The sequence below is a fragment of the Macrobrachium nipponense genome, chromosome 7, assembly GCF_015104395.2.
Source record: "Macrobrachium nipponense isolate FS-2020 chromosome 7, ASM1510439v2, whole genome shotgun sequence".
Lineage (NCBI taxonomy): Eukaryota > Metazoa > Arthropoda > Malacostraca > Decapoda > Palaemonidae > Macrobrachium > Macrobrachium nipponense.
In genome coordinates, this window is record NC_061109.1 from 84,050,758 (window position 1) to 84,064,691 (window position 13,934).

The 13,934-nt window shown below is 38.9% G+C and overlaps 2 protein-coding genes across 51 annotated transcripts in view; one reads left to right on the forward strand and one right to left on the reverse strand.

Moving 5' to 3' along the window:
• Positions 1–3,626, forward strand: part of LOC135217061 (myosin heavy chain, muscle-like) — a 48,073-nt gene extending 44,447 nt beyond the window's left edge. For 47 of the 50 annotated variants that reach the window (XM_064252696.1, XM_064252718.1, XM_064252714.1 and 44 more), the window contains exons 22-23: positions 868–1,458; positions 2,536–3,626. In XM_064252696.1, the coding sequence (XP_064108766.1) occupies positions 868–1,458; positions 2,536–2,580 (636 nt within the window). In that variant the 3' untranslated portion in view covers positions 2,581–3,626. Of the gene's footprint in view, positions 1–867; positions 1,459–2,261; positions 2,293–2,535 lie in introns of all 50 variants that reach the window. The other 3 variants (XM_064252738.1, XM_064252740.1, XM_064252739.1) reach the window with 3 other exon arrangements.
• Positions 1–13,934, reverse strand: part of LOC135216966 (E3 ubiquitin-protein ligase synoviolin-like) — a 313,218-nt gene that overhangs the window by 276,330 nt on the left and 22,954 nt on the right. The gene's annotated exons all lie outside the window — the stretch shown is intronic.

The window sequence follows — 13,934 nt, forward strand, 5'->3', positions numbered from 1 at the left end:
GTACTACGTATAACTATAAAGAAATGTATATGTCTATTCAATTCTCTCTCACCCCCTGTTCTTTCTTATATCTATCTATATATATACCTATATATATATATATATATATATATATATATATATATATATATATATATATATATATATAGTTATATATATTTAGGTAGCAGACCCTCTCTCAAGCATACTTTATTAAAAGTACTTCAGCCGCGCTACACTTGTAGCGATTCTTCTCTATTTTCCGAAAGGGCTTTTCCGTGCTACTTAAATACATACATATATATATATATATATATATATATATATATATATATATATAGTATATATATATATATATATATATATATATATATATATATATATATATATATATATATATATATATATATATATAATATATATATATATATATATATATATATATATATATATATATATATATATATATATATATATATATATATATATATATATATATATATATATATATATATATATGTATATGTATGTATGTGTATAAAGTGCATATGTAACAATACATTTGTTAATAGTAATTTAATATTTACATATTTATATATATTATATATACATATAAATATATAAACAATTATGATATATGCATATATTATATATATATATATATATATATATACATAAATATCTAAATTCCTATTAACAAATGTATTCATACATATGCAATCGTAAAACATATTTTGGTGCGCATGTGCATTAGATTGTTCTCAAGCAGTTCCCTCAAATAATAAAGGATCGGTGCGCATTTGAAGTTCGGGGCACCAAAACAATCGCGTTAATTGCATCCAGAAATAGGCCTTGGCACTCACTGTCGAATGTCTTCGTCTTTAATAGGCTGATCTTGACGAGATGCTGAACGAAGCCAAGAACTCGGAGGAGAAGGCAAAGAAGGCCATGGTCGACGCCGCCCGCCTCGCAGACGAGCTCAGAGCGGAGCAGGAGCACGCCCAGACCCAGGAGAAGATGCGCAAGGGGCTGGAGGTCCAGGTGAAGGAACTCCAGGTCCGGCTGGAGGAGGTTGAAGGCAACGCCCTCAAGGCGGGCAAGAAGGCTCTCGAGAAACTGGAGAAGCGCGTCCGCGAACTCGAGAGCCAGCTGGACGACGAAGCCCGCCGCCATGCTGACGCCCAGAAGAACCTGAGGAAGTGCGAGAGGCGCATCAAGGAGCTCACCTTCCAGTCCGACGAGGACAAGAAGAACCACGAGAGGATGCAGGACCTGGTCGACAAGCTCCAGCAGAAGATCAAGACCTACAAGCGGCAGATCGAGGAGGCCGAGGAGATCGCCGCCCTCAACTTGGCCAAGTTCCGCAAGGCCCAGCAGGAGCTGGAGGAAGCTGAAGAACGCGCCGACAACGCTGAACAAGTCGCTAACAAAGCTAAGGTGAAAGGACGCGCCGGTTCAATGGCTCGTATGTCCCCACAGGTAAGGTCACCGTATTCACAGCCACTGCTTCAGCAAGCGCCAGATTAAGAAAGCAAAGGAATTACGCTTAAAACCTCTTCGTCTTCTTTCCGACTCACCAGCTCTCTCTGCGGACCGCAGTAACTTCCCTTTTAAATTTCTGTGGCATAATGCAGTATATTAACTATGGAATATATTCATTGATTTAACTATGGCATATATTCATTAATTTCTTCCGTCAAAATCCAAAATTAACTAATAATCGTGACTAAAAAGCAATCAATGTCTCCTTCTAAATTACGTAATCAAATCTTAATCCAATTCTGCATAAGGCTATGCATACGCTGACAATCACATTTGATAACCACCATCTGACTTTTCTAGCCAGAAGATAAACGGACTCCCAAAATAACCAAAGCTGACCTAAGAGCTCTTGTGGAGTGGTTCCATGCGGTGACTAAGCTTGGCTGGCTACCTTCGTGGTTCTTTTGTTCTTGCAGCCTGTCTTTACAAACTAACCGAGTGATTGATTATAATGCATGAACATTCTTTCTCTTTCACTGACTCTGACATATTGTAAATATACAAGTTCCCGGATTGTAAAAAGTGACACATCAAATAAAATCACAAGCTACGTAGTCAGAGGACAGCTTTTTGCCTCCTCGCAGTCTAGACACATTTATACTTCCGGTCTCAAACGTCTGCTACCCGTTCTCCCTCTCTCTGCACATGTGATAAAATCGTTCTAGTAAAAGCACTGTAGGCATAAATTAATTTTTAGTCTACTTCCTAATTTTCTTTTTTTTTAACCTCTATTTTCGCAGATCTAAGTGTACGAAGTTAGTGACAAATAGAGTAAGTATTCTTTTAGATTCCTTTCTACTCTCTCACACACTATCTCTCTGCTGTTTGTCTCCATCTTCGTTTCTTAGCATAGTTATTGTTTTTTTTTTTTTTTTTTTTTTTTTGAGCCTACTGACTTGCGTGGTATGGTCTGATTAAATATGGCACAGTTTATAAATTTGTGAATGTATATATATGCATGTATTATATTTCATTTCATTTTCCAAAAGTAACTTTCCCTTTCTCCCTCGACAGCCTTTCGGTGGCGCCTTCGGCAGAATGATGCAACAGCAGCAGTAATTGTGATGACATCGACAACTCCCAACGACTGCTAACGAGAGATCGGCGGTTAAAAATACCTAAATACTCCTTTTGTATCCATTACCGATCCCCCCTCATTACATTACACTACTGCCAGACATAACTTCACTTGGCCCCCTCGACGTCCTCCATCCGTTCAACTTTTCCCGTCTCCTTCCTTTTCTTTCCCACTTTCATTTTTTTGTTTGTTGCGCCTTTGTATAAGGATCATAACATTAAGTCCCAGGATTCTTGTAGTACAACAAGGAGAAGAGCGACGTTTCACGGGGAACGATTGTGTCAGGATCCGTCGCCCTTGAATTCCTCTTCTCCCGAAAGGAAGAAAGGAGAGGCAAAACACGCCTTCATTCTTCCGAACCGCGGGAGACTTGGGAAACGTCATAAAAATGAAGAAAATAAGTCAGACACACACACGAGAACAACATCAACAGCCCCAACGGAACGAAAGGGTCGACTAGTCTTTCATTTTCTTTCCCAATCAAGCTTAGCTCTTGGGGTTCCTCCTGAACCAGCCAATAATCAACCCGCGACTGAAACGCATTGCTTCCAGACGACGACGATGATCTCTTTCAACGGGGGGGACTTAAACGACTCCATCCACTTCCGTCTCTCTTGCAAATAATACTTTCTATCCGTCTCGCGCGACCGAAGGTCTACAGGTGAGAACGCTTCATTTTCCAACAACAAAAATAATCCGTCGAGGAGGAGGACTTGAGAATACGAGGGAAACGTTTACTTGAATTGGAACCCTCCCTCAATAACGTGTTGCTGTTAAACGTTTACTTGAATCCTTTCACTGTGTCTTTTTTTCCTTTTCTAAATGTATTTGTTGAGACGTTCATCAATTTTTCTAGCAGACAAGGGAGAGATTCTAATGTGTGGATTATCTTGATTTTCCTGCTCTTTTGGTTAGGTTAGCAAAGACAACACATTAATAAACCTTAGTTCCTTGTGTACTACAAATGTCTCTGTATGTATGGATCTATATATGGAATATATTGTATTAATAAATGCATGGCTGGGAACATCTGTAATTCATTATCCATCTCATGTATGTCTATCGAGACATTACTGACAGATTTTCTGGAGAATTCATCATTCACAAAACTACTTACTTATTAGAAGGAATTTGCAGAGAAAAACTGCTTAAATCACATATATTATATACATATATATATATATATAATAGTATAGTATATATATGTATATATATATACATATATTAGATACATATATATATCTATATATATATATATATATATATATATATATATATATACACACATATATATGTGAGACAATAAGAACCCCGAAAGGTAAACACTTGAGTACAAAACCAAGAAAGCTTTCAATGATTCCGAATGCAAAATTGGGGAAAGAAATGTGTTCAAGGCACCTACAAGCAAGTCTAATTACTTTCAGAAACATTTAAGACTTTCCTAAAATAAGAAAGAGAGAAAGGGGTAGCATACAAGAGTAAAGAGTTGGCGATGAACCAAAAGCACCGAGAAATCGATAAATATCTCCCGATGATAAATATTGAGGCCCTAACCTCTGGGGGCCCCCATGTGCTATTTCCTTCGCCCCTCACTTGGCACGATTTGACTTAGTGATGGAGGGGAAAGAGTTAATTTTAGGAATGACGAAAAACTGCATCTTTGTTTGTTTGTTTGTATGGTGTTTTTACGTTGCATGGAACCAGTGGTTATTCAGCAACGGGACCAACGGCTTTACGTGACTTCCGAACCACGTCGAGTGTGAACTTCTATCACCAGAAATACATAAATCTCTGACGCCTCAGTGGAATGCCCAAGAATCGAACTCGCGGCCACCGAGGTGGTTGGCCAAGACCATACCGATTACGCCACTGAGGCGCTAACTGCATCTTTATGAAAGGGACGCAGGTTCTGAAAACGCACAACACGCTAGAGGCTCCGCTCTGACCATCTGATGTCGTTCTGTAGCCAAGGATCTATCCGTTTGAAGGTTGACTTTCAAATCGAAGCGGAGACGAAGAATGTAATCTGGGGATATTATTATTAGCGAGGTTAATACCATGACAACCCAGCTCGTGCAGTGTTACAGGAATCAAGCGTATTTCCAACTGACAGGGGAGAAAGCTTTTTCCTTTAGAATATACACTGAAGGATTAATACACTGCTCATCTTGGTGCTGCTACATCATTTTCCAGAAAAAAAAGTCTTGTCAACAGTACTAACTAAATTACAAAATACGTTTCAAAACAGGAGTTACCTGGAAGTTTGTATAACGATCTGGATCACTTTAGCCAAAGGCTGCTTAATTAAGTAAAGGTGTGAAGACTGACGACTTCACATATGGTTTCTAAATCTCTCTTCGCCCAAGAAAAACAAAAGCGTATATGCTCCCATGAAGATAACTACAGATAAAGCATTAAAAAAAATAAATGACACTCATATTCTTGCCACACAATGTAAAGGACTCATTAAAAATCGCATATTTCTAGTGTCCTTAAAGTTGTGTATAAGATCGCACATTCAAAATAAAAAGTTCGAAAATTAGTTAACTAAGTTAAGAATTTTTTTTATGACTCGGTGACAACCATATTTGTTAAAACAAAGTCAATCGAGAAAAAAGGAATCAATTGTTCCACTAACAGGAATATTTTTTTTGTTTTGGCGACAGAATATTTTCAATTTGCTGTGGTAAAAACCTTTTAGCCAAGATCATTTTTACCTGTTCGTTATTAATTCACATCTACATTGTTAAGTCTTGTGTAGAACACCAAACTAGGGCTAAGAAAAAAACTTGTTAATGGGAACAGTCCAAACCAGGGAAAAATAGTCGAAACCACCCCAATTTTGAATATTATTTCTATTCCCTTCTTGGCTGAACTGACTTTAGACAATTCGTCCTATTCAAAATCCTTACTATCAACTCCTTCCATGGATGGCTTCATTCCTTTTCGTCTTCCACCAAACTGTGGAATGAATTCCCTCCCCACTAACGGTTTCCTTGAGTTTGTTTGTTTGTTTGTATGGTGCTTTTACGTTGCATGGAACCAGTGGTTATTCAGCAACGGGACCAACGGCTTTACGTGACTTCCGAACCACGTCGAGAGTGAACTTCTATCGCCAGAAACACACATCTCTCACTCCTCAATGGAATGACCAAGAATCGAACTCGCGACCACAGAGGTGGCAGGCCAAGACCATACCGATCACGTTTCCTTGAGTTCTATACACTTTCTTCTGTAAGAATAGAGGGTATTACTTACTAATACTTAGAATCCAGTAGTATTTTCCTACTCCCTGTTTTTCAACTCATTTGGCTTAGATGTCATGTTTCTTGCCGCGTTAGTCTTTGCAAGAAAAATATCCATTAAGTACAGTCTTCTGTACATGGACCTAAAGAGCTAAATAACCGTATTCCAGCGTGCAATGTCATGGGCATGATCCAGTTATGGTGCAGCTTTCTACAAGCCAATATCTCTCACTATCATAACTTTAGCGAGCTCCAATCATATGCTGCCACTGCCCTCAATCTGGTAAGTTATGACGAACTTTAGTGATTATAACTATCCCTTCTGCACGTTAAAATAAATAATTCACAGGCCATATTCAAGTGTTCGCCAACGAAGATGGACAACCAAACTTCTTATTACCGGTACCCCAAGCTAAACCAATCATAGACAACATTCTAAAACATGATAATGAGGAATAACGGGGAACACTTACTGCCAGTTGCATGTCGACCAAAGTCATCCAGCGATGAAAGTCCAGCGCGCAGACAGAGATCCAAGGAAATGTCTAGCCGCTAGCGCCTCAGTGGCGTGGTCGGTATGGTGTTGGCGTACCACCTCGGTGGCCGCGAGTTTGATTCTCGGGCATTCCGCTGAGGGGTTAGAGATGTGTAATTCTGGTGATAGAAGTTGACTCTTGACGTGGTTCGGAAGTCACGTAAAACGTTGGTCCCGTTGCTGAAAAACCACTGGTTCCATGCAACGTAAAAACGCCGTACAAACAAACCAAGGAAATGTCTGCTGCCTATGGCACGTCTTCCTAAAATTCAGGAGCCGTTTCAACGTACGGTACTTCAATAAGGACAGACATTTACGCGGAATGTCATCTACAGCCTCACAAGTGCTGATCTAACATTCACGAAGCAAATTGCAATTGGAAGATAAAGCGCTAGATCATCTTTCCAATGACACCGTTGGTGAATGGAATACATACAAGAGCTCTCTGGCATCAAATAGCTTAACTATGCTAAGGCTCATTAACAACTAGGAGTAACATCGAGTGAACCTGTAACCTGGGTTTGTAACATTAACCTTTCAACTTCTCAAGCCAAACACGTTAATCTTACTCATTGGGAAGTGTCATTATAATGAATGAATAAGTAGCTGCTCAAGAAGGATTTGAACACCCAGAAGTCTATGACCTTGAACTTTGGCCTTTGAAGACGTGAATCGATATATGTACAATCATTGGAGAAATACCATTGTCATTTATCAACATGAAAAAGATACCATGCCACTTTACTGATATGGACAATGACGTTTGTTTCAACATACAAAAAAAAATTCTGACGTTTTACAGCAACGAATGGTCGATCACTCTTCTGAATCCCGACGGGTGCCTTACGGTCGACTAAATTTGAAAGGTACATAATGAAACAGAAGCAGTTGACCCAATTATACATCCTTCACCCCACTATTTTCATGGACATTCAATTACCATCCGTTTTGTCGTTGCTTGTGTCTTCCGTTTGACTTATACCAAACCAATGGGAACCACAACAACAGATCGAGGGAGATGATTTCCCGGATGGATTAATATAAAAAACTATAAAGCATTGGCACGCGTAACCTGGATAGATGGATACGTATGCATGTAATTTGTTTACCAACCTTGCCTTACCAGCGTTAATGGACGAGATCGATCTCAGGTGAAGGAGAAGAATTAGGTTTCCTGAAAATCTACCATGCTTTTGTTGACCTTAGCATAATTCCGTTACGTTGCTTGCTGGTTGACTGAGGTATGTCACAGCCAGTGAGAAGAAAGGTATGGGGCAAATGACATTATCCCACGCGGGGAAAATCTGAAGCAACGCACTATAAGAGGATAAGGTATGTTGCTGAAAAAGACACACACATATACACATATGTAGTCATAGGCAGTCAAACAGAAAGAGAAAAAGAATGCAAACAATAAGAAGACAGGAGATTAAAAACTAGTTTTACAGGAGAGTAAATGATGAGAGAAAAGTTGATGACCAACTTGATTTCGGAATGCAAGATCCAATTGCAGAGATGCAAATGCAAATGCAATCTACAGCCAATGAATGAGATTGATGATACTTGAGGAAGTGACAGTTGAGGACGTAAGGGGGTGGGGGGAGGTAAATAAGAGATTGATGAATGGAAGGACGCAAAGATATGATGAATTTCGAATAAAATATTGCGTTACGTTGGTGATAACATGACACTGTGGATGATGAATCAAAAGAGACAATATACTGTAATCAGTTTTGAGACTGAACGGCGTGGAAGATGAGACATAGAGAGCAATCAATATAAACAGAAGTTTTTAATAAGGAAGTGAAAATTTTCTTAATGTGGGAGAATGACTGGTTTGGTGTCAGAGTAGGCCTAAAATAAGAGTATGTTACTTCTGCTTCAATACCTTTATGGTAGGAATGATGCATGAAGTCAAAGGAAGGTGCCAAATTGTGCGGCAAAAACAGCTGTCAATGAAGTGTGGGATGGACGACGTTTGTATATGATACATTGAATTGAATTGAATGAATATAGAATTTAGGCCAAAGGCCAAGCACTGGGACCTATGATGTCATGCAGCGCTGAAACGGAAATTAACAGTAAAAAGTTTGAAAGGTGTAATGGGAAGAAAACCTCAAAGCAGTTGCACTATGAATCAGGTGTTAGGAGAGGGTGGAAAGTAAGGTGGAAGAAAGAGAATATGAAAGGAAGCACAGTACAAGGAACGAAAGTGATTGCAGCTAAGGGCCGAAGGCACGCTGCATAGAACCTTAAGTAATGCCTACAGTGCACCGCATGAGGTGCACTGACGGCTCTATCGCCCTACAGGGCACTGACTGGAGATAGTGAGGAGACACTGCAGCAATAGTAACAAGGTTTGAAATCATTTGCAAAACAAGAGAACTGAGAGTAAAGGTGGACTGGAAGACCTAAGAATGGTTGGAAAAAATAGCGTGAGAGTTCTTGCATAGGAAAGGCCTTCATAGTTAATCAGGGAACACGAGAGTGCCTGCAAAATATGGGTAAATGGCACAATATGTGAAGTGAGGTTCGACGTCCTGCTCGTGAGCACTCTAAAGCTGGTATCACACTAGTCATTTCTTGCTCGCGGTTTTGGCCAGCATCCAGCCGATGCTCGCGAGCAAGTGTTGTTTCGTCACACTAGGACCTCGTGGTTTCGAGCAGCAGTAGGAAAAAGTAAACAAAACTGATCAGCTGATATCATCATGACGCTCAGAAATTGTCGGACTGTTGCAAGATGTGCTGCAGTGATTTGTTTTCGGAATCTTACGTGAATGCAAGAGTAACAAAAAACGTTTGTGGGTTCGAGAGTGGCTCACGAGAAGAGAAGCCAAAGGTCCGAGAGTACGCCCTATCAGCAGCAGCCATCTTGTTTGTTTACATTATGCGGTTGCTCGCGGTTCATGCTGGCTGCTTCCCGTCCAGTTGGGAAGCAAAAATCTCGAGCAAAAAGCTCCCGGTTTTCCATTCTCGCAGCAATAGCTCGCTGCTGAAGAAAAAATGGTCTAGTGTGAGGCCACCTTAAGTAAGCACATGACGTGGCTACCGTGAAAGCTTCACAGCACAGGTGGTAACTCATCCATGTACTGCAGTTAAAAGTATGAAAGACTGGTTGAGGATTATAAAAATATAGATTAAAAGGAGAGGATGAAAATAATCAATCAACGCTAACTCAACATCTCCCCTTAAAAGAGAAAAAGAGAAATGCAGCACTAATTTGACCTTGAGGAAGACAAAGTGAGGCAACCATCAAGAGACTAAGATGCAAACAAACTAGTCTATCGAGACCATATTCCCAAGATATCCACTCGAGGACCTCAGAGCCAGAACACCTCATAAAAATAATGCACAAGTTAAGTCTGCGGTAAATTGGGCCAAGTGAATACATTAGACGGGCCCCAGCAGATATGGAGAAGCAGAGAATTTCGTCCGAATTCTGTTTGACAAATTAACTTAAGTCTTCCTGTCTGATATTTACCAGTTCAAGCGACTGCAATCACAACCTCTGGTTGCTTATGCTAAAGGGAAAAAAAGACTATTTAATTAAGGAAGAGAGTATAATCACTAGTGGCAGTTATACCAGACGTCTAAATCACACAAGTAGTCTGGGAAGGCATTATATTATGCATACACAAACAGAAAACCCCCAAAAATTACATACGCAGTGCGATTACATTACAAATTCCGTACACACATTTCTCACGGACTGTAAAATTATTGCACATAAGTGCAAAACACGACAGAACATAAAAGTGAGAGAGATACAAGGAGTTACAAGGATTAGGATGTCTCAAAGACTTGTAAGTCCATCCGAGGAGACATCGTGTGCTCACTTATCTGTAGTAACAGGTTTTACTATCCATTCACAGTGTCCTAATGATTTTGTCCAGCTTTCTTTTAAACTCTTCCACACTGAGAGAGAGAGAGAGAGAGAGAGAGAGAGAGAGAGAGAGAGAGCGGCGAGAGAGAGAGAGAGAGAGAGAAGAGAGAGAGAGAGAGAGAGAGATCAAGGAAGTGGAATCAGTCCGTTTAAATATAGTGGAGCATTTCCCCCCAAGCATGTCATCAATTATCTATCAGGATCTTACAAATTCATCTCGATGGCTAAAACTGCTCGTAAAACAAATGTCCGTCACCGTTTCCCAGACGTAAATGTGTATGAAGTGGCGATATATTACTAGTTCACTTCCCCCTCTTTTCTCATGATTCACTGGCGCCACTCTCATCGGGCGAGAGCTGTTCAAAGTAGCAAGAATCGAGTATTTTCACTTCGACAGCATGTGAATAAAGAGTGCAACCGACAGGAGATGAGCATATGGAATGAGGGCAGATGCAGTGTCCTAGTCATTCCTTTTAAAGAACAGGAAATACTTCATAAGTAGCTTCATGATACTTCGTGGGGGATTGGGTGCGATTGGAACAGAGTTCGGTCGAAGGAGACTAAATAGTGCTTTTATATTAAAAGCTACAAAAGATCGGTAACGATACATTTTCATTTATATTGTATGCATCTTTTAATGACGAATTCAGCGCCTCAGTGTCGTGCATTCCACTGAGGGGGTTAGAGATGTGTATTTCTGGTGATAGAAGTTCACTCTCGACGTGGTTCGGGAGTCACGTAAAGCCGCTGGTCCCGTTGCTGAATAACGACTGGTTCCATGCAACGTGAAAACACCAAACAAACAAACAAATAACGAATTCAACACAGATTCGAAATCCTTAACGCCGTCAGTGAGTTTCAACCTAAAAGCATGATATATCGGAATCTCTCGAGTCAGAAGCGACCACTGAAAGGAAGGGTTCGTCCTTCGTAAAAATTCATCATTACTCAAAGTTTTTACGCGAAACCTCCATGTGCCAGAAGTGATCTCAGTTTGTAGGCGGTTGAAACATTTAATCCACTGACCTACTTTTGCTGAAGATGCTAGTTCTATCTACTGAAGATTTTCAGTCTAATATTTCTCATCTTTCAAACTTTCGTCTTCCAATTAACATTAACTGTAAAAAAAAAACTCAAAATACGTATAACGTTCCTGAGGAGAGAAAGAATTTATCAGTTCATACAAAAATTTTGCGAATGAAATAAACATTGCTTTCACTCCTCAAAGCTACCTTTAGGAATGAGAAAAAAGAAAAAGGTTTGCAGATACATTTTTGCTTCGGCTCTTAAAATGAATAAACAATGAGACACTGTCAGCCATTTTTGCAAAAAATACGACAATCCCTCCGTCCCCTAATCTTCAGAGTAACCCCTGATTCATGGCGGTTCCGCTTTATCAATCAACTGTGCAAGGCTGATTCGCCCCTCGCTCAAAATACAAGTTCCCTGACTTCGCCCCGAGAACCCTCGCCGTCATCGAATGGGTGAATCTGGCATTACTTATGAAGAATAGATCAAGAATAGCTCCAAATATACGAACCATTATTTGTAGGGACAAAAGACCAGTATAACACGAAGGCGATTCATTATCTGAAGATTTCCGACACACACAGACACACATAGGCTACAAACACCAACCAAATACACACAGGCTACAAAAACACACACACACACACACACAAAGGTTACAAACGCCAACCACACACACAGGCTACAAACACACACACACGCAGGCTACAACCACCAACCACACACACATACACACACACACAAACACACACACACACACACAGGCTACACACACACACACACACACACACACGGGCTACAAGATAAGAAGCTTACAAAAATACTACTTTTACGTCACTACGTTTAAAAACAGACTTAACATTATGCTTTTGGCTTCAGATATCTGACTGCATTCAGGTGTACATACATCTGGATTCGCTGCTCTACAGCTCAAATCAATTGAGCCGAGCGTAGGTGTAGGGATTTTGTGTTATATTGAGTGCTCATGTTCCCTTTTGTGTTAAACTGAATTGTCATCTTCCCTTTTTCATATAAGTAAGAGTCAATTGATCGAAAGTGACAATAACCTTATCCACGTGAATAAAGACGAGCTATAAGACTACTGATAAGAAAAACGAGAAAGTTTATCAGGTTTAGCAGCTAAAGAAACAAAACTTGCCTCCTATTCCAGAAATTCGTTTGAGGGAATAATAATAAAAGACTGAAGCGCAGAAACTCCGAGAGAATTCCCAAGTTTACACCTATAAGTAAGAAAATATAATACAAAAAATGTCTCTATTTTACACATTATAAGCAAACCCCAAGGGGGTACAACAAAAATATGTAATTAGTCAATTGGTAAACCAAACGAAAAAAGGAAAGTAGACCAAAGTTTGTAAATAATGAAAAGGAGGAGGATCAGACAAATCGGACGAAACAATAAGACGTATACCTTAATCAAATCTAAGCGTAAAATAAGTGGAAAAAATTTCATGCAAAAAATCACAAGGCAGCGGCAGAGTCTCCTTTAAATTTACGAATATCAGCTCGTAAAGCGAAATCTCAAGAGACTAGAGATTACAAGGCGGACGTTCCAAGTTGAAAAAATACCCGAGGAGGAGGGCCAAGAATGATATTTTCGACAAGAAGCTGAATATTAATTATTTGATTTGATTTGATTTATATCGAATTTTGGTATTATCCCAAGCACTGGGGTAACTAAGGCCATTCAGCGCTGATCCGGAAACTGACAGTGAAAGTTTAGAAAGGTGCAACAGGAGGAAAACCTGAAGGCAGTTGCACTATGAAACAAATGTTAGGAGAGGGTGGAAAGTAAGATGGAAGAAAGAGAATATGAACGGAGGTACAGTAAAAGGAATGAAAGTAGTTGCAGCTAGGGTCCATGAAAGGGACGCTGCAAAGAACATTAAATAATGCCTACATTGCATCGAATGAGTTGCACTGACGGCACTACCCCGCTACGGGATGCATATCAACTATTATTGTTGGGGGAAAAAAAAGCAAAAACAATCTAAGAAAGTTCCATGGATACTGATTGCATCCAGGCAAAAAAAAAAAAAAAAAAAAAAAAAAATATATATATATATATATATATATATATTAATATATATATACACACATATATATATATATACATATATATATACATATATATATATATATATGTATGTATATATATATATACATATTATATATATATATACATATAGTATATATATATATATATATACATATATATATATATATGTATGGTATGTAATATATATATATATCATATATATATATACATACATATATATATATGTGTATGTATGTTATTTATATATAATATATGTATATATATATAATATATATATATATATATATATATATATATATATATATCGTATATAATAGTATATTATATATATATATATATATATTATTATTACGCAAAAGGTCATTCCGCGCTGAAACGGAAATCGAGAATAAAAAGTTTTGAAGGGTGTAACAGGAGGAAAACCTTGCAGTTCATTGTGAAAGAGAATATGAACGGAGGTATAGTCAAATGGGTCGTAAGTAATGCCTACAGTGCAGCCTATATACGCCGTCCATTCGCACAAGAAATCAACATTCCAACAACAGAACAACCAATGATCCTAA